This window comes from Cryptomeria japonica, chromosome 11 (assembly GCF_030272615.1).
Source record: "Cryptomeria japonica chromosome 11, Sugi_1.0, whole genome shotgun sequence".
Lineage (NCBI taxonomy): Eukaryota > Viridiplantae > Streptophyta > Pinopsida > Cupressales > Cupressaceae > Cryptomeria > Cryptomeria japonica.
The window spans coordinates 236382358-236403623 of record NC_081415.1 but is presented as its reverse complement, the minus strand read 5'-3'; the positions used below and the strand labels follow the sequence as shown (position 1 = coordinate 236403623).

General features: G+C 32.7%; 1 protein-coding gene across 1 annotated transcript; it reads left to right on the top strand.

Moving 5' to 3' along the window:
- The first annotated feature begins 3258 nt into the window (after window positions 1-3258).
- Window positions 3259-4561, top strand: LOC131063985 (protein EXORDIUM-like 2). Its single transcript, XM_057997992.2, has one exon. The coding sequence runs from the start codon at window positions 3407-3409 to the stop codon at window positions 4418-4420; it is 1014 nt and encodes a 337-aa protein (XP_057853975.2). The 5' UTR covers window positions 3259-3406; the 3' UTR covers window positions 4421-4561.
- The last annotated feature ends 16705 nt before the right edge of the window (window positions 4562-21266 follow it).

Genomic DNA, 21266 nt, shown 5'->3' with positions numbered 1-21266 from the left:
GTCTTTTGGTAGTTGATTTCTATATGTAAATATTTTGTTACCGTGCTCATTTTAAGCTAAATTTGTAAAATAATTTTAGTATTATGAAATTGTAAATAAATAAGAAGAAAGATATAACAAAAACCAAAATCATTTCATAATTAATAATTTAATACAAAATTGGAAATCATTATTTGTTTTTTTAATTTGTAGGATCTTTTGCATAGGTTTGCAACATGCATTACAACAAAATTTATCACTAGCATAAAGATAGTTGAATAATGAAATTGTGTCTATTATAACAAATTTGTTACCCATCAACAACATTAGACATGAAAAGTTCAAATGTGATCAAATTCACTATTCCAAAAAATCTTCCCTTAAGAATTACTATCCCCACATTACAATATCATCAACTTTTATTCTTTAAGTTAAGAAACAACATGGAAGCTTGTATGACTACCCAAGTATTAGAATAAATCTTTTTTTTAAGAATTGTTAATCACTTTGAGGTGTGATTTTCCTATTAAGAAAAGGATATTGCATTATTCTTTCTATTCCTTTCTCCAATTGAATATAAATTATAAATTTTACATGTCCTCGGCCCTAAATAAAACTTTGTACTTCTATAATTTGTTAATTTTAAAAAAGAATTAAATCAATTCAAATTTATTTGCAAAGAAAAATAACTAAAATGATATCATTAAATATATCGTAAAACTTCACTAGGCAAATTTGTCCAACATATATGACAATTTGACTACCTTGGGTCACTTGATGTATGAATGTGAATTGATGAAGCCAAATTATATTATAGTTCCTTATCCTTTTGGCACTTGAGTCTGAGTAATGTGTTCAATGAAGTTTAACCACCCTAGGATCACGTGCACAAATTATACTTAGTGTCATATACCTTTTTTGAATTTCACTAGTCTCTTAAGTTTAAAAATGTGGATCCCAAATTTTAAAAAATGGAGCTTTGGTTGCCTTGAATTAGGGTGATCAAAGGTGTTATCCCTATTTACAAAAAATAGTGATAACAATTCTTGGGACCTTAGTACATAATTGAGATTTGAGAAAACCTCAACAATTTCTAGAAATGATCGTGCTTGGGTGAATCTTTCTATCATATACGTATCTATGATATGTGTATGCTCTAAACACTACGAAAGAGCATAAATATTATTTCTTGTGAGTTCCCTTTGTGTTACGTATCTCAGAACAAGACCAATCTCATATCTGTAACCTATGAAAATATATTTTTCAATGTGCTAAAATAGGAGAAAATCAAACTCTAAATGTGAAAGTTATAGAAAAAGATTGTGTAGGTGAAAATGACTATTGAGATGAAGGAATGCAACAAAAATAATATTTTGGAATAATGTCAAAATAGGTGACATAAGGGTGAGGAAGGCGTGAAAGCATAATATTTGAATCAAATTCATGTTTTCAAAGGTTGCATGTTTCTTGCTTGACTAATCATGGAAGTCACTAAATTATGAGTTTTGTTTGAAACTCATGTTTGCAAGATTTAAGTGGTGTTTAAACTATTTATTCATTGAAATATGAAGTGTGTTGGGAAAGTAATTATAAAAAAATCAAAGATAGGGTGTGGGAAAAAGTGTGGGTCATTCCCTAAAATATGGTTTGTCTAAGTGTCTCCTCTAGCTTATAAACTATTGAACTCTCTATCCTAGACCAATGCATGATTAAACTTAGGAAGATGATAACTAGAAATTTTGTTGAAACTTAACTTTTTAAGATAAGCAATCATAGAAAAATAAGTAGAAAAGTGAATCTCATTTAGTGTTTAGATTACCCGGTACATTTTTTGTGCTTTGACATCTATTTATTTTATACTCCCATTTTGTTTGAGAATTTATTTTTGTTCTCGTGTAAGAGTATGGTCAATAGGCTATTAGAGTTGTTTTTAATACTTTGTATGTATTTTAAAAGTCATCCATGGATACAAGAGGCTTTTAATTATTATATGTGAGAATAGTACTTGGTTGTATATTTGTAATTTTAATATCTATGTACTCTAAAAATTTATCTTCTTTATAAAAAAAAATAAATTATATTTTCAATATATTTTAGTTTTTCGCCATATGTTTCATATTAACAATAATTCATAACTAAATGAGAAAAATTATTCAAATCAAATATATCATTACGTAGAAAGAGATTCATTTTATTATCATTTTTCTAATTATTAAAATTAAATGCTCTCCACCATACAAATCCATATATATAGTGAAAGAAGAGAGAGATAAATAGATAGAGAGATAGAGGAAGAGGAAGAAGAAGAGATAATGATAGAGAGAGGGACATAGAGAGATAAAGAGGAAGAGGGAGAGAGAGATAGATATAGATGGTGAAATAAAGTGATAGGGAGGTAGAGATATAAGGAGATATCTAGATAGAGGAAGAGATGTTTAATAAATATGGAGAGATAGAGAGGCAAAGAGATATAAATATAGAGGTCTAAAAAGAGGGCAGGGGTAAAATAGAGATGGAGATGAAGATAGAGTGAGAGAAGAAGAGGGAGATAAATAGATAGAGAGATAGAGGTAGAGGAAGAGATAATGATAGAGAGAGGGACATAGAGAGATATAAAGGAAGAGGGAGAGGGAGATAGATATAGATGGTGAAATAAAGTGATAGAGAGGTAGATATATAAGGAGATAGGCAAACAAAGAGAAGTAGAGAGGGAAAGAGAAACAAAAGAGAAAGAGAGAGAGAGAGAGAGAGAGAAGGGGGGGAGGGGACAAGGAGAAAGAGAGAAGAAGATAGAGACAAGTAATAGAGAGGGACAATGATAGAGAGCGGGAAATATAGAGAGAGAGATAAAAATAAAAATAAGGAGACAAAAACATAGAGTGTATGTGGAGAGAGAGAGAAATATAGATAGTGTCGTAAAAGGAGAGAGAAAAAAGAGTAGAAATATAAAAAGAGGGAACCATAGGGAGAGGGAGAGAGAGAGTGGGAACCATGTGGTAGGAAATTTATTCAACTTATTTTGAAAATTACCGTTTCTATAAAAAACGAAAGGAAATACAAGCGCAATAAATTTCGGTCCGCAAGCAGACTGTCTTATTTGCAATGGCAGTGAGTTTTGCCCCACCAAGCACGCAAGCACGACACGGACCAAGCGGAGGACGTGATATTATCTCATTCACGCGCAATGCAAATTGCATCCAGTTAGAAGAGAGCTGTATTTTAGATGAGCCAGGGAGCTACATTGCAATTTGATTAGTTGTTTTTTGTGATTGCCAGCGGTTTAACCTGCCCTGACCATTTTGACTTCGCTCTATCAGCCTATTTAAACTCCATCGCCTTCCTCCTCCTTCCCACACAACATTTTCTTATTCGATTATACATTGTATCTTTCAAATCAGTGTTTCCCTGCAAATAAATCCCGCTAAAAATGTCTGGTTTAGGGTCTCAGAGGATCCTAATGAGTTTAATGCTACTATGTATGGCGGCATTCTCCACAGTAGATGCCGCAGCTCGGCCTCTGGCTCAGTGGAGAAAGCCCTCCGCTCTGGTAGAAGAAGAGCCTCTTGTTCTGCAATACCACAATGGCCCTTTACTTACCACAAAACCCATTCTTAATCTTCATCTCATCTGGTACGGCAATTTCACTTCGACGCAGCGTACCATTGTGGCCGATTTTGTGCAGTCATTGGGTATGGGAGACGGCAAGCAGGGCTCTCCCTCTGTGTCCGCCTGGTGGAAAACAACAGAGGCCTACAAAGGCAAAGCCCCTTCCAAATTGAAGCAAGCCCAAACCCTAAATCCAAGGCTGGGGAAGCAGAAGCTGGACGGAGCTTATTCTCTCGGAAAGTCCCTGAAAAGAAGTGACATTGTTGTACTGGTGAAGAGTGCTATCCAGTCCAGAGCTCTGCCTCCGCCCCAGAAGAAGAAAAACAATGGTGAGGTGCAGTTGTATTTGGTGCTGACATCTGAGGATGTTATGGTGGAGAACTTCTGCAGTAGTTCTTGCGGATTCCATGACAGCAGCAAAGCAGGCAATACATACGCATATGCGTGGGTGGGAAACTCAGCAAGGCAGTGCCCGGGGCAGTGCGCGTGGCCATTTCATCAGCCTCTTTACGGTCCACAGAGCCCTCCTCTGCTGCCTCCCAACGGCGACGTGGGCATCGATGGCATGATCATCAACATTGCAGCGACAGTTGCCGGAGCAGTTACAAATCCATTCAAGTCAGGTTACTTCCAAGGAGACGCCGCTGCTCCAATGGAGGCGGTATCAGCGTGTCCGGGAATGTATGGAAATGGGGCTTATCCTGGTTACCCCGGGCAAGTGTTGGTGGACGAGACGACAGGTGGCAGTTACAACGCCCATGGAGTTAACGGCCGCACGTTCCTTCTGCCAGCAATGTGGGATCCCACCTCGCGCTCCTGCAAAACCTTGGTCTGAATCTGAATCACCTAAACAAAATTTAAATAGTTCCTGCATACAATTCTTTTAACAGACTGGAGTGCTCAGACCTCCACCTGTTTATAATTCTTTATTCATTTAATCTTTTGAATTAATACATTATTCTTTATACTAGTTTTATTTTGTTGACCTCACAAATTATTTTGATCTGGAGGTGCATATTATTTAATAGGAATTATGTGAAAATTAAATATCTGTATTTTAATTGGTTAAAAGTTTGGGGTTTTTATTGGAGAATATAATGGGCTTAAGGGACTTCTAACATTTAATAAAAATGAATGGAAGTGTATTATTTGGTGGAGGATGCAAACCATTTACATCTTTAAAAATAAATTTTGTTTGAAAATGTGTCTAATTAATGTGCATATCTTTTTTTTGGAGATCAGATGTAAAGTAGGGTAAGATAAAAAGATATTTACTACTAATGAATTTAGAACACATTTTAAATGCATTAATGTGCTTAAGCCACTTTATCTTTTTACAATCAAGAGTATATCATGTACTCAATTTTTATAGTGAAAAAAGCAGTCATAGTCTATTTCTTTCTCATTCATTTGATTGCACCACCAAACAAGTTAAACACATAACAAGTAGATCTTTCAATCTCAACAACACTTATCCAATCTGTATCAACAAAGCCCTAAATAGCTCTCGTTCTACTCAGATTTGATCATCCTTGGTAATAATAGAATACTTTTGAGTAACATATGACAAAAATCTAATGGAAGTTAATTTTACAACATGAGATAAAATCTCACCAAAATCTATTCCTTCAACCTAGGAATAACTCTTAGCCACCAATAATCCCTTGTATTTTAAATCTTACCTAAATAGAATTGAACATCTTCTTGAAGACCCATTTACAACCAATAAGTTTCCTTTTAAGAAACCAAAAAATTCTCATGCTATTCCTCTCTTGGAGGCCCTCTTAATTCATGGTCATTTTTGAGGACTTAGTCTTTGGTGATTATAATTACAGTGCAAAAATACAACAAAAAAAAAGGTGGGCTATACATCATGGGGATCTTACTTGTTGAGTGTACCTTCTCACAAGTGGAGTAACATGTTCTTCTTCCTTCTCAAAATCCACTTGATGGTCTATATCCTCATTTGGTCCATCATGAACATCATGTTCATCTTTAAGCATTAGTTTCTTGATTTTTTGTTCAAATTACACCACACCTCTCTCTCTTCGTCTCTAAGTTGTTCAATACTTATGAAGACTCGATTTCTTTGAAACTCATATTACGACTATATATTGCCTTCCTTATCTCGAGATTCCAATGCTTATATATTTTCGTTCAATCACTATAACCAAGGAACATACACTTCTCCACTTTGAAGCCCAACTAAAACCTCTTCTCTTGGGCACATACACATGTATGCATCACAACAAAATTCTTACCTATTCAAAACTTGCCTAAATTTTTATCAACAAATACTAGATTGTAGAAAATGTGTTGGTATAATAATAAGCAATACTAACTACGTCTTATCCAATTATAATACAAAAATGGACTAGAAATTCTAGTAAATAAACTTGGATGATAATAATGAGACAATGCCCACCTAGGAATTCATTTTATCTACATTTTTTTTGTAATGAATATAATGTGGATAGCTATATGTAGAGTATATGATATTATTTCAAAATTGCATCCAAATAGACGATAGTTGTATTTTATTGAAGAACGATGAAATTTGTTAGGAAACTCCATTGTAAATTGGTTAAATGAGACAAAAGGGAGTTTTATACAAGAGTAAGCCACTCATCATGCATTTCAATAGTTTCCTATAGCAGAAATTGTTCACAACAAGAAGTAAAATTCAACGAAATATCAAGTTACAACTTATTTTTCATATAATTTGTAAGTGTATCGATGTTGAGTCTAGTGATCAAGAAGTATTGCTTTTGATTTGGATTTCATGGCCTTTGCTTCTGATTTGGATTTATAATCAATAGTGATAGTATTGAGGATAAACAAATTGATCCTTTATCACATTAAAGACCCGACATTTACATTAATATTCCTCTTCATTTGAGTTGATTGACTAAAATTTTGATGTCATATTTTACTAGTCCATCTAAAGAATCTATTTGTATTCGGTGAGGAGAGCCTTCTTTAAGAGCATGTAGATACTATAATAATCTGCGTTTGAAGGCCTAGCCAACCAAAAAATTTCTTCTTTTGTTTTTTCTAATACATTATACATATAAATATGAAGTTTTTTTTCGTTTTTTTAAATCAATATACTAAGATTAATTCAAATTTTTGTTAATCAAGGCAAATTTTTTAGCAGAATTTTTTTGATAGAGGAATCGTCATCATCGTCATCATTTACAAAGAAGGAAATGCTAAACAAAAGAACAAGAAAGAATAAGAGCGCACAAAAGCATTGATAAAAAAAAGGAACAACGGTTGCATGAAGAAAATGTGGCAAGATATTATAGAAAAAAACAAAGTATGCATATTTTCTTTCCTATTTAATATTATTCCACAAATATAAGTTTTTCGTGAAAACAAAACTGTCATTTAATCCAGGTCAAGATTTATGCTTGTTCAAATATATACACATGTCAAAATTGTCAAGATTTAATCTAAGTCAAGTTTGCATGTAGTAAGATGTCATTTCTAGTTTCATGTAAGATTTAGACCCTCTCTATCTCTTTCTACACTTATCCCTCTCTCCAAACTTCTCTATCTCATATTAAAATTTGCTCTAACTATAAACAGGATAATTAACTAATCGTCTACTTGCTTTAACTAAACACAATAATTAAAATTTGCTCTTACTATAAACAAATTCAAAACATAACTATCAAACTTTCAATACGACATTGTAGGAAGAGACGTCTTTTTAACTTGGAAATAAATTACGAAGAACAAAAGTAGTTCAGATCGTGCGATAATCGTTCCTAATTTCCAAACCCTCCCTATATTCCCTTTCTTGCGGCGCAACTATCGCTATCTCAAACGTGCGGCGTGCCCCTGCTTTGAATTTTGCTGCAACAGTTGTTTTTAATAGGATTTTAGGTCAACTAAAACCTCCTAACTGATGGAGACGTTACATTTACTTGTTACTGATGGAGACGTTGGGGATGTGATATTATTTCAAACACACGCAATGCGTTGCATCGACGCAGAAGAGCTATCTTTTGGGGAAGTCCGCCGCTTCCACGATAGAATTTAGCTTTTCGTAGGTTTGTAGGAATGTTCTATATGGTTGTTCTTTGATTACTGTTTCGGTAGCTGATTTCTATTTGTATAAATTTTGTTATCGAGCTTATTTTAAAGTTAAATTTGTAAATTAATTTTAGGATTACAAAATTGTAAATTAATAAGAAGAAAGATATAGCGAAGAATAAAATCATTTTATAATTAATAATGTAATATAAAGTTGAAAATCATTATTTGTTTTTTAATTTGTAAGATCTTTTACATAGGTTTGCAATGTGTATTATAAGAAAATTTATCTTTAGCATAAATATAGTTTAATAATGAAATTGCAGCTATCATAACATTTTGTTATCCATCAACAATATTGGACATGGAAAACTTGATCAAATGTGATCAATTTCATTATTCCAAAAATTCTTCCCTTAAGAATTACTATCTCAACATTACAATATATATGACATTTATTCTTTAGTTACTAGAAACAACATGGAAGCTTGTATAAGCCTGGTTCCAGGTTCGACTCCAAGGGCTTCCCTGATGCACGTGGTTTGCAGGTGATTGCATGCATCCCCAGAGGACTAGTCTCACCTCAGCTCGCCCCTTTTGAACCCCAACTTGGCAATATGTAAACCCAAGGTAAGGCAAAGTTGGGTGCTAGGTTGGGTCTAGGCTCGGTCGCGTGGATACCTCTGAGTCATCAACAAAAAACAAAACAAAACATGAAAGCTTGTATGACTATCCAAGTCTTAGAATTAATTTTTTTTAGAATTGTAATCACTGTCACGTTTGATTTTCCTATTAAGAAAAGGATATTGCATTCTTCTTTCTATACTTTTCTCCAATTAAATAGAAACTATAATTTGATATGTCCTTGGCCCTTAAATAAAACCTTTGTAGTGTTATAATTTGTTCATTTTAAAAAAGAATTGAATAAATTCGAATTAATTTGAAAAGAAAAAAAACTAAAATGATATCAATAAATATATCATAAAACTTCACTAGGCAAGTTTATGCAACATATATAGCAATTTGACCCCCTTGGATCACTTGATGTATGAATGTGAATTGATGAAGCCAAATTATATTATAGTGCCTTATCCTTTTTGCATTGAGTAGTGTGTTCAATGAAGTTTAACCACCCTAGGATCACATGCGTGAATTATAATCAGTATCATATACCTTTTTTGAATGTCAATAGTCTCTTGAGTTTAAAAAATGTGGATTCAACAATTATAAAAATTAAGCTTTGGTTGCCTTGAATTGCGATGATTGGAGCACAAGGGCTTCACTTAGTGAACCTGGGTTATATCACATGCGTTCATGGCATAGTAAAGAATCACCCTATTTTCAAAAAATATTGCTCTAAACACATTTTCATCACCCCCTCCCAATACACAACATGAATTGAAAGCCCCCCTATTTTCGCTAGATATTGCATTTTTTCATAGCCTAAATTAAAGACCCCCCTATTTAAACATCAATAGGAAATATATTGTACCCCCAGTTTTGGGATACTGAACCCCCCAATATGAATGCATGTGATATAATATTGCCTGGCTAGCGAAGCCCCCGTGGATTGGAGGTGATATCCCTCTTTACACAAATTGGGGATAACAATACTTGGGATCTTAGTACATAATTGAGATTTGAGAAAACCTCAACAATCTCTAGAAATGATCATTGCCCTAATGAATCTTTCTATCATATACATATCTATGATACGTGTATGCTCTAAACATTATGAAAGAGCATAAATATTATTTGTTGTGAGTTCTCTTTGAGTTATGTATTTCAAAACAAGACCAATCCCATATCTATAACATATGAATAGATATTTTGAATGATTCAAATTAGGAGAAAATAGAACTAAAATGTGAAAGTTATAGCGAAAGAGTATGTAGGTGAAAATGACTATTGAGGTGAAGGAATGCAGCAAAAATAATGTTTTGCATTAATGTCAAAATAGGTGATAAGGGTGAGCAAGGTGTGAGAACAATATCTTTGAATCAAATTCATGGTTTAAAAGGTTGCATGTTTTTTGCTTGATTGATTATGGAAATCACTAAATTATGAGTTTTGTTTGAAAATCATGTTTTCAAGATTTAAGTGGCATTTTTATTATTTTTCCAATGAAATATTGAAGACATGTGTCAAGGAAAGTCTAATTATAAACTTCAAAGATAGAGTGTGGGAAAATGTGTGGGTTGTTCCCTAAAATATGGTTTGTCTAAGTGTCTCCTCTACCTTATAAATTATTGAACTATCTATCCTAAACCAGTGCGTGATTAAACTTAAGAAGATGATAACTAGAAATTTTGTTGTAACTTAACTTTTTTAGATAAGTAATCATAGAAAAATAAGTAGAAAAGTGAATCTCATTTAGTGTTTAGATTACCCAATACATTTTTTGTGGTTTGGTATCTATTTATATTTTATACTCCCATTTCTGTTTTAGAAGCTATTTTTGTTCTCATTTATGAGCATGGTCCATAGGCTATTAGAGTCATTTTTAATACTTTGTATATATTTTACAAAGTATTTAGTATCAAATGTTAATCTAATCAAATCTTTTGATACAAGAGGATGTTAAATGTTATATGTGAATATAATACTTGGTTGAATGTTTTTAATTTTAATTTCTTTGTACTCTCAAAGTTTATCTTCTATATAAAAAGGTTTAATTCTATTTCTTATCATTTTTATTTTTTACCATATATTTAATATTAACAATAATAAATTAAAAAATGAGAGAAATTCTTTAATTCAAGTCTATTACCACTTATAAAGAGAAATTCATTTTGTTATTGTTTTTCTAACTATTGAGATTAGATGCTATCTACCATACAAATTCCTATATGTTTAAAATATTTTATATAAATAGACAATTGATCTATTTTTCAGTCTAAAGATAGAAGAAGTGAAATGGAACATCAAATATGATGAGGACAACATTAGTAATTATTGTTCTCTAGTTATCTCGAATATATTGCAAGAGTACATGTAACACTTTGAAATATGAAGAGTTCTATGAGTTGTAATTAATTGCATGAATTGAAGGCTTCACAAATTGGTTATTTAAAGACAAGTATTTGAATAGGGGTAAATATTTCCACCAATTGTATCTAATAGAGGATTTGATAAAAATTGCTACAATTTTAGAGAGGTGGTCCTGAGGAGAAAAAAAATGGTCAATCTTGTCAAACATTGAGAGAGAAAGGAGAAAATGGGATCCAAATTTTATGGGCTTTTATGCTCAAGAAAAAAATGAAGTCAAAACAATAGAACTAATGATAATTTTTTTTGAAATCATTCACACAGGAAATGCAATCCAGAGGAGCAAAAGGCCCCTTGTGATTCAAGAAAAGTGTGATGAACAAAAATGAACTGTTGAAGAAACAAATGAAAATGAGCCATAAGAGGATGGGCAAGAGCCTCCATAGGTGCCTACATAAGAGGAGGCAATGCCAAAATACATTCCACTCATATCAGAAGAGCTCATGACCCAGAGGAAGAAAAGTGTACTCCCAGATGAGCCATAAGTGCAACAACCACCACAACAAGGGCCGATTGTACCAATAGTAACATATGAGGTCACATAGAAAACAAGTGACACAAGTGAAGCTGCATAAGCATTGAAAGATTTGGCTATTGGTGAAGAGGTAGACAAACCTTTGAGATCTCCTCCTAGAGGAGTGGTTTGGGGTGAAGAACCAAATGATAGGATAGAAATGGAGGCCCTAGTTACCTTTGACCATATTGAAGATGAGAGGGAAGTTGCTTCAGCAAAAATTCTTATTTGATGATGAATTTATCAAGACCCCTGAATTGAAAGGGTTGTGGTTAAAGATGAAGGGGCAAGATCGAGGTATAGGTCAAGACGATTTAATGACTCTTGACGAATTGAACCTAGACCATTTGACTCTAGGTGAATCTCGACAAATAGTCAAGGAGCGTGGCATGTTTCTACTTCCATCTTGGAACTTGGAAGAAATGTTCTTATTGGACTAGATAAGGCAACAATAGGATCGACTATTTGTGGCAGAATTTGATAGTGAAATGGGTGTAAATGGGATAGGATATCACCCCACCTTAAAAGCATTGTCACAGTGGACAAAATCCCCCCAAACTTAGAAGCCTCAACTACTAATCTTAGAACAAATTAAGAGACACGAGTTGCCTATAGGCTACAACAGTTACCATGCACTTTGGAATGTTTGGAAGAGATCTAGTAGAGCGCCAACTGAAAAATGCTTGAGAGGTTGATTGATGAAAGAGGGGGTATGTAAACAATATAACAAATTGTTTCAAGAAAATATAAAGTTGAAGAACTGATGCAAGAGCACCAGTGTAGTTCTTATCAGTTGAGGCAGTTACTAGTGAAATTGCTTGGAGATCGTGGCATTTCTTCTTGTTTGAGAGTTTAGCATTGCGGATTTGTATTTATTCCCTTGAGTTCATGGTCTTTTTCCTATTCGAGTTTCATGGCTTTTGGATTTAATCCTGGTGAGTTATCAGTTATGGTATTGGCTCGGTTGATACATTCTTACCGATTAGTCTGGAAGTGTGTTGAGCGAAGTTGGATCGGGTTGCGATTGATTTCCTGTGACTTGCAGATCATTGATTTATGTTTCTTGTGTCTTTTTCGATGTTCCCAGAGAATCGTGTGATTTTTTGTGCGTTGGAAGTTGTTCTTAATGATTTTAGTCAGCTTGTTATTGTTTACAAGTTTCATGAACTAGTTGGTCTTTGGGCCGACTTGATCAAGTTATTATTATTTGCGGATGGTATAAAGAGTTTTTTGTGAATCATTTGATAGGATAGAAGACGAAAGTTAGAGATCGAGGAAGATGTAGTTTCCAGAGAGATTTTGGTTTGGAGAGACTGATGTCGGCATGGTTGAAGTCCGGATCAGTGCAGACTATTATCGAAGACCTATTCGTCGAGTAGAAGATCTGTGGATCTTAGATTTGTATATTGATTCCGGTGAGATTCTAGTCCGGGGAGATTGAAGTCGGGATGACTAAGGTCCGTATTAGTGCAGAACAATGGAAGCTGTTACTGGATGATGATTTGTTGACAGGATGATTTGCGAATCATAGATTTAAGATGTAAGAGTTGTTCTGTAATCCCGGGTTGCGGTCTAGCATGTGGCATATGTAATTCTTCAAGTTGTTATAAGATTTGTTCATACTGTTTACCAGTTATGTGTTTTGTGATGTTATTGGTTGTTCTATCTTCTTTATCTGGTTTTGTATTACCGGTTACCAGTATATTTTGCATGGTGTTTGTGTTAGGCTGCAAGGATGGGTTGTCCTTCATTGGATATCCCTACCTTGACTGCATCAAGTGGTATTAGAGTTGGTTTGTGAACTTGTTATTGGAGGACCCAATTATGCAACAGTTGGTTGTAGAGGAAGTTGAGGCAACTTGTGGACTTGTTCAGATCGCTGAACTAGATCAAGTGATGGGACTCACTTTTCAATTAACCCCAAGAGTCTGATGCAGGAGCACCGATGTAGTTCTTACCGGTTGAGGTAGTTAGCAGTGACATTGCTTGGAGATTGTGGCATTTCTTCTTGTTTGAGAGTTTAGCGTTGTAGATTTAGATTTATTCCCTTGAGTTTGTGGTCTTTGTCGTGTTTGAGTTTCATGGCTTTTGGATTTAATCCCGGTGAGTTATCGATTCTGGTATTGGTCCGGTTGATATGTTCTTACCGGTTAGTCTGACAGTGTGTTGAGTGAAGTTGGATCGGGTTATGGTTGATTTCCTGTGACTTGCAAATTGTTGATTTATGTTTCTTGTGTCTTTTCTGATGTTCCTGGTGAAGCACATGATGTTTTGTGCATTGGAAGTTGTTCTTAATGATTTTAGTCGACTTGTTATTATTTACACGTTTCATGAACTGGTTGGTCTTTGGGTCGACTTGATCGAGTTATTATTATTTGTGAATGGTATAAAGAGGAGTTTGTGAATCATATGAGAGGACAAAAGATAGAGGATAGAAGATGAAAGTTCAAGATCGAGTAAGATGTAGTTTCCAAAGCAATTCTGGTCCGGGGAGACTGAAGCCAGGATGGCTAAAGTCTAGATCAGTGCAGAACAGTACAGATTGTTACCGGAGACCTATTCATCAAGCAAAATATCTACGGATCTTAGATTTGTATATTGATTCCAGCGAGATTCTGGTCCGGTGAGATTGAAGTTGGGATGGCTGACATCTGGATCAGTGCAGAACAGTGGAAGATGTTACCAGATGATGATTTATTGAAAGGATGATCTACGGATCATAGATCTAAGTTGTAAGAGTTGTTTTGTAATCTTGGGTTGCGGTCCAACATGTGGCATATGTAATTCTTCAAGTTGTTATAAGATTTGTTCATACTGTTTACCAGTTATGTGTTAAGTGATGTTACCAGTTGTTCTTTCTGCTTTATCTGGTTTTGTATTATCGGTTACCGATATATTTTACATGGTGTTTGTGTTAGGCTGCAAGGATGGGTTGTCCTTCATTGGATCTCCCTACCTTGACTACATCAAGAACACCCTAGAAATAAAAGATCCACTCCCTTTTCCCCAAGACTCCTCTCCAAAAGATCAACCTTCCTCCTCAACTAGGGATACAAATCTAGTATCATCACAAGAAGTTGAGCAAATAAAAGAACAATTGAAGACTGTTGAGCATGAGTTGAAGATGAAAGATGAATTATTGACAAAGGCCAAAGATATAGAAATGGATAGGGCTTTAGACATAATGAAAGGAATAATTTTGCATTTATTGAAAACAATTTTGAGTAGACTAGATGAAGTTCACTCCTTTTATCAAGTTCTTTTGCAAGCCTCACAACAATCTAAGGCTTTTATATCATTTTTTAAGCCATTAAGGGATATTTAGAAGCATCAAGCTAGTATTCTAAGAGAACTAATATGGCCACACAAAATCTCCCAATAGCTCCAACAATTATCAATGCCACTGGAAAAATGTTTAATGTCCTGATAAAGGAACTCCAATACCTTGAGGGAAAGGAGCAGGCAATCAAAGAAAATATTGACTCATTTCAAACGCTCCAGCATTGGACAATTCTAAATATTTTAAATGAGGATGGGGAGATTAAAATTCTAAAGGAATGGGAAAGGGATTTTGATGAAATGAGCCATGTGGCAATTAAAAAATTTGATGAAGGAGATCAACTACAAGTGTCAACTTATCATATTGTAATTGACAAGATTATTGTCACTAATATCTTATATGGGAAATTCATAGCAGAAGAAAAAAATACAATTGACAATAAGTGTAGGGAGGCCCTAGGTAGAGTGTAGAAAATTCAGATTTAAAATGACCAATTAACTTTCAGATTTCACAATGGCATCAACAAATATTGCACGATTGAGGAAGAATAAGTTGAGAAACACTATGCAAGGAGGGACAAACTGTGCTTCAAACATGATTCAACCATATATATGGGGACCTTACCAGATCAAGTAGATCATGGGTACCTCATGTTGATTTAGGGCAGCTGGTTGTGTATGAAGCATAGATTTCTTGGTCAAGTAATGTTTAGTGCCTTAATCATTTTACAAGGCTTATTTCCAATTTGTTCTTGTTTCCTTTCTTTCAATTTCTGTACTTTCAACTTTAGCAACAACCACATCAACGCCAACAACTTTTGGCTCTAACAAGGCATCCAATGAATATCATAGATCAACACATTATGCCAGCAAGGCAAATGTGTTAGGCTTTTTGAGAAGAAATGGTTATATTTGCAATTCCCTCTTTTGGAATGCATATATCTTTTGTCCTATATGCAAATATAAAATACTCTAGGGTATTCCTGTATAGGCAAATTAAATTTTGACACATGTCAACAAATGACCCAAAGCTTGTTTTTCTCCCTTCATTTCTATAAGTGAGAATTCAAGGTCATTTGCAAGGGGTTCTAATATTTTAAAATTTGTAATTGGGCAGGTTGATAAGAAGTTCTGATCTAAGTATTTGAATGTTAGTTTTCTGCAATATCTGAGACCTTTCATGGAATGTACTAATTACTTTTGAAGATCAATAAAGATTACTTCAAATTGTCTCCTATTTGTAGCTTCTCATTTCGTATGAATTATTTCTATTAAGGATTGGAACATTTATCTCTGCAATTTGTTGTAGATGTGAAATGTATTTACAAGTTATCTTCAAGGAAAGGATTAAATGTTGTGGATGTGTTTCAACAAATTAGGAGATGCAATAGCGATCTGTAAGGAAAACCTTTGGTGATTTATAGTTTAGCATTTATGTCATGCATAAGTGTTCAAGGACTAGTAGTTGAGTCTTGCAAACTCCATGTATGTGTTCAAATTTATTGCAATTCTAACTCTGTTACCTGGAATAGGCACTAATCTTTAGGAGTTCGAGTCAATTTTAGACACCATTTTAAATATTGTTGATCCCCTTACATTTTCTATTTGCAGGAGTAAGTGTAGATTACCTGATTTATTCTCAATCGTGCTAAATAGTCATATATAACCAAGGATTTAGCCAATTCAAGGTCATATTTAAGTACATCTGGTTAGAATTATTGAGAGTTATCTACATTTATTAATATTTGTCAATGTCCATGTAAACCCATTAAATATTGCACAGGGTCAACCCCCGAGGTCCTGCAGAGCCTAAAGAGTAGGAGATCCTTCAACATTTTAGTTGAAGTCTCCTTTGGTGGCCAATAATTTTGAGATCCATTGATTGAATTAGGTTGATTTGTAGGAATATTCAAGCAATCAGTTGGAAACACCAACGCTATGCATCTCAAAACAAGACCAATCCCATATTTATAACTTATGAAGAGATATTTTTAATGCTTCAAACTATTAGAAAATCAAACTCAAAATATAAAAGTTATAACAAAAGAGCATGTAGGTGAAAATGACAATTGAGGTGAATGAATGCAACAAAACAAATATTTTTGAAGTGTCATTATTTAATTTTTTTTAAAAATAGATGATAAATGTGAAAAGATGTGAAAACATAATATTTGAACTAAATTCATGTAAAGACGTAAATTATTCTATATTCAACAATGAAACAAAATACTCTTTATTCTTAAATAAACTCACAATTCTTTCAATAAGTCTATTTCAAGCACTTTTTCATCCTAAGCTCTTGTAGATAGTTCTAATGATATCATAATAAACATGGGATTTCTATAAATAGATAAAGAATATTCATAAAATAGTAAAATTTTAGAAGTATCTCAATCTTATCTTCATACAATGCCCATGATTTTCTAATGCCTTATGTTTAAATACAAACATAAAAGAAAGAGAGAGATGCATCCTTTGATCTGCAATCCAAGCTATCTTCAATATATTATTTATAATGAAGATGAGAACAAGATTCAGGTGCTTTTTCCGCCCAACCTTGAAGTTTACAATTCCCCTGAATTCTTGGTCAATCAAGAATACCTGACCCTGCACGAATTGCTTAGCAAAAATAATTCAATAGACAAGATGGAAACTGGTGTGTGCCTAAAATGATACATGCATTTTCAATTTTCTAATTCAATAAAGAAATAAGCAAGTTCAATCAAGGATATGGTAGAGTGGATAAATCAAATGAATCCATCTATTTCAATGGTTATTCGATTACTCGACTGAGTATAATGCCATGCATAGCAATGAAATTTAGTTTGGAAAAGCAAACTCTCTCTATAACCCATATTCGACACCCATCCTGGAAGGTAACTTTCTACAACACAAACCTATCTAGCTTTGTTTATATAAATCTAGAATAAATATCTATATAGAAGACAATCTTTCATTAAATAGAAATAGAAAACATCAATTTCTTGTTACAATTATATTTGACAAGAAACACAATTTTTCATGGATAAACAAATATCTATATCTGAAAAGAGACAATTTTTCACTTCTATTTTGGAAAGTAATTTAAAAACAAATATTAAAGTAAGAAGGTGTAGCGCATGTATGTATCCTTACATATAATTGAATAGAATGAGTACACATTCTTTTAAATAACTTATTTAATGCAATCCTAACATGCGTTTCCTACGAATTTAGTATTTAACTATCCAAGTTCAATAATTCTTTCTATGAATATTAAATAGGATGATATCTCATGATACACATACCTATATGGCTATTTAAATGAAAATTTCAAAGAAAACCATCATGACTTCTATTGCATAGATCTAAATCTAAGTTTAGCTATTTCCTTCATTATCGATCTAAAGTTATCAAATCTCAAAAGAATTCCTTATCTAAAATATATAACAAAATATTGCTCAAATAAGAGCCTACCTCTGTAGTTTGATACCAAATTTGTGATTATCAACACTAATTCTTCTTCCAAATCTGACTGCGACTCTTTCCTTTACTTTCTTCCTAACCTCTTCAATGTCCTTCTTTCTCTATGTTTTCAAGTTTGTCATTGTCTTCTAATATCATTGTTCTCTATTATATCATCCCTATTCTCTGTATATTTCCTCCACTATCTTTCTATGTCTTCTATACTGCGTGATTATGCTTCTCTTTATCCTAAACTCATGGTACATTTTCTCCTTCATTTTAGGCTTACATCATTGCTATATTTGTTTCTCCTTGCGAATTCCATGTTCATTAAAAACTCTTAGTTCTTGTTTACTGCCAGTTGCCATTATTAGAGTCTCCAATATCGACTTCCTTCTGCCACAAATAAGACTAGTCATTCAAATGTATTTACATAAGTAAAGTAATGTAAATCATTTCATTGCATTTGAATTCTGATTGCATTATCATCATAGAAAAATTTCATTTCCATTACAATTTTATCTCATAAACGAAAAGTATGTACATTATTTTCCTAATAACATAATTATGAAAAAATATGGTTTGTGACAATTCATGTTTTCAAAGGTTGCATGTTCTTTTCCTTGGTTATTCATGGAAGTCAATAAATTATGAATTTTGTTTACTAAATCATGTTTTTAAGTTTTTACTATTTGGTCAATGAAATGGACAAAGTGTTGGGGAAAGTCTAATTATAGAAATTTCAAAGATAGAGTGTGACAAAATGTGTGTGTTATCCCTATGACACAGTTTGTCTAATTGTCTCATTTAGCGTATAAACTATTAAACTTTCTATATCCCAGACCAATGCATGATTAACCATAGGAAGATGAAGAGCTAGAAATTTTGTTGAAACTCAACTTTTTGAGATAAGTGTAGCCACTTAAAACTCTGTAAACATTTTCATAGGGTATTTAGTGTTAATGTTAATTTAATTAAATCAATAGATACAAAAGGATGTTAGTTGTTATATGTGAACATAACACTTGGTTGCATGTTTTTAATTTTAATTTCTTTGTACTCTAAAAATTTATCTTCTCTATAACAAGATTTAATTCTATTTCTATTAGATTTTAGTATATCAAGTTGATCCCATAATACTAGGTTACACTTTTTGGCCAAACTTGGTATTGAAATCAACATTTTGCACCAGATCTTTATTTCCTAACACTTATAGCAGCTAAACCATAAAAAAATTGAAGATGAAGTAAACTAGTGATTTGTGAGATTTTTTATATAGATTCTATATATATATATTTTTAAAATAATTAGAAGTGAATTGTCCATATTGTTATGTAACTTTTAATAACTTAATATTTATAATAATCAACATTTTTCAAAAGTGACAATTATTTTGTAATGCATAACATTTTTTATATCAAGAAGGAAATTCTAATTTTTAAAATATAGATTTGTCACACAAATATCTAGTGCATGGATATTTTTCCATATTTTTTTGTTACATATATTATTTTTTGTTAATTGTTGAACTTAGCATAATTGTAATTTGGACAGAGGTATATTACATAATGCATAACTTTTTTTGTAGGTATTTGAATTAACTTCTTCTTTTTGTGTTGAAATGAGGATATCAATACCTAGTAGGGAAAATATATTTTTTACAATTTTTATTCTCTATTTTTCAAAATTTCTTCACGCGTGAAACACAATCCTTAATGTTTGATGAAAAACCTACATTCATAAGAAATAAAAAATAAATATATTAATGGAGTTAAATGTATTAAAAATTATACTATTTGGAAATCTTATAACAAGGACTTACATACTTAAAAAAAAAAATTTAAATGAATTCATTTTTTTCCTCCAAAAGCTAATGTAAAAGTGGCTTTTTATCAACATTTTGGTAGGTGTGAAGCAGACTCCACTACAGGTATGATTTAAGAGTAGAGAGGTTCTATCCAAGGGATTTTGTTCTAAGAGGCTTTGATCTAGCTCTCTTAAATTAGTTACTTCAAATGGGACCTCTCAAGGCTTAAATATGTATGATTTCAGCAAAAATCAAGATGTACCAAAAAGTGTAACTGAATATTGTGGGATCACTCATCATCATATACTTCATATTAACAATAATATGTCACAAAATGTAAATTTTAAAAAAAAATCTATTACCACATTAAAAAAATTTCATTTTGTCATTCTATTTCTCTCTATATAAATTAGGTGTTATCTACCATACAAATTCATAAAATTAAATAGAAAAGGTGAAATGGGATACGCACAACATTAGCTATTTGGAGAAAAAGAAAATGAAAAGCTACTTTGATATATGAAAAAAAAATTATTAGAAAAAGAAAAATAATATTACGTTGTTCATTGCTACTATGAACTAAATCAACAACAATAATGATAAATAATGGAGAGTAAACTCATTACAACTTGTTGCAAATATGGTAATTAATAATATATATTTGCATGAATAATAATTCCAAAAAAAAAATTCAGCAAGATGACCATCAACAACAACAACAGATATCACAAAAACCAACACTCATCACTCATAAATGAAGAGTTGCATGAGTATTTGAAATACTCCGTAGATACACTCGTGGCTCTTTGGATTGAATCTGCATTTTTTATGGTAGGAAATTTGTGCAACTTATTTTAACTAGCAGTTGCAGGGGGGAGTACCTACAATAGAAGGCCGATAGGTGGGGTTGTAAAAGGATCATAGAGAAATAAAGAAATTAAGAAAAGTTTTGGCTTTGTAGGAGCATCATAGAGAAAGAGAGCAAGTAAAGGAAAATATGCTACGAATGAAATGGATATTAATGGCATTGTTTATATATATGTAATTTTGTAATTGTACATAACCGAACCAATGTTCTCAGTTCTTCCCAAAATCTAAAGTTAACCACCCACCAACCCCCATGTTGTTGAAGGCAACATGATGTATAGTATGAATGGACAAAATAAAGTAGTTTTTATAAACAAAAATATTTCAGGTTGTATAAAACCCAACCAATTTAATGTGTTGGACCCAAAAAATCTAAGTTTGCCACCCTCCAACACCCATGCTGGCATTTCTAGCATGTATACAACCATTTGATGTTTTTTGTTTTGTTTTGTTTTTTTTCTTTTTTTCTTTTTTTCTTTTTCTTTTTCTGAAGTACAAAATTGATGTAAGTATTGAGTACTTGTTGATGTTGTATAGTTCTGTATGACTTTGCTTGGTTTGTAGATTTTTTTTTAAGATGCCATTGGGTACCTGCGAGAAATAACATTATATTAGAACATTGTAGATGTATTAAATAATTGAGAGTGACAAAATTTGGAGATAAAAAAAATAGTAAAGGAA

What these genes read in the sequence shown, in the direction of transcription:
- LOC131063985 (XM_057997992.2), top strand. Translation starts at nt 3,407, where the DNA reads ATGTCTGGTTTAGGGTCTCAGAGGATCCTAATGAGTTTAATGCTACTA.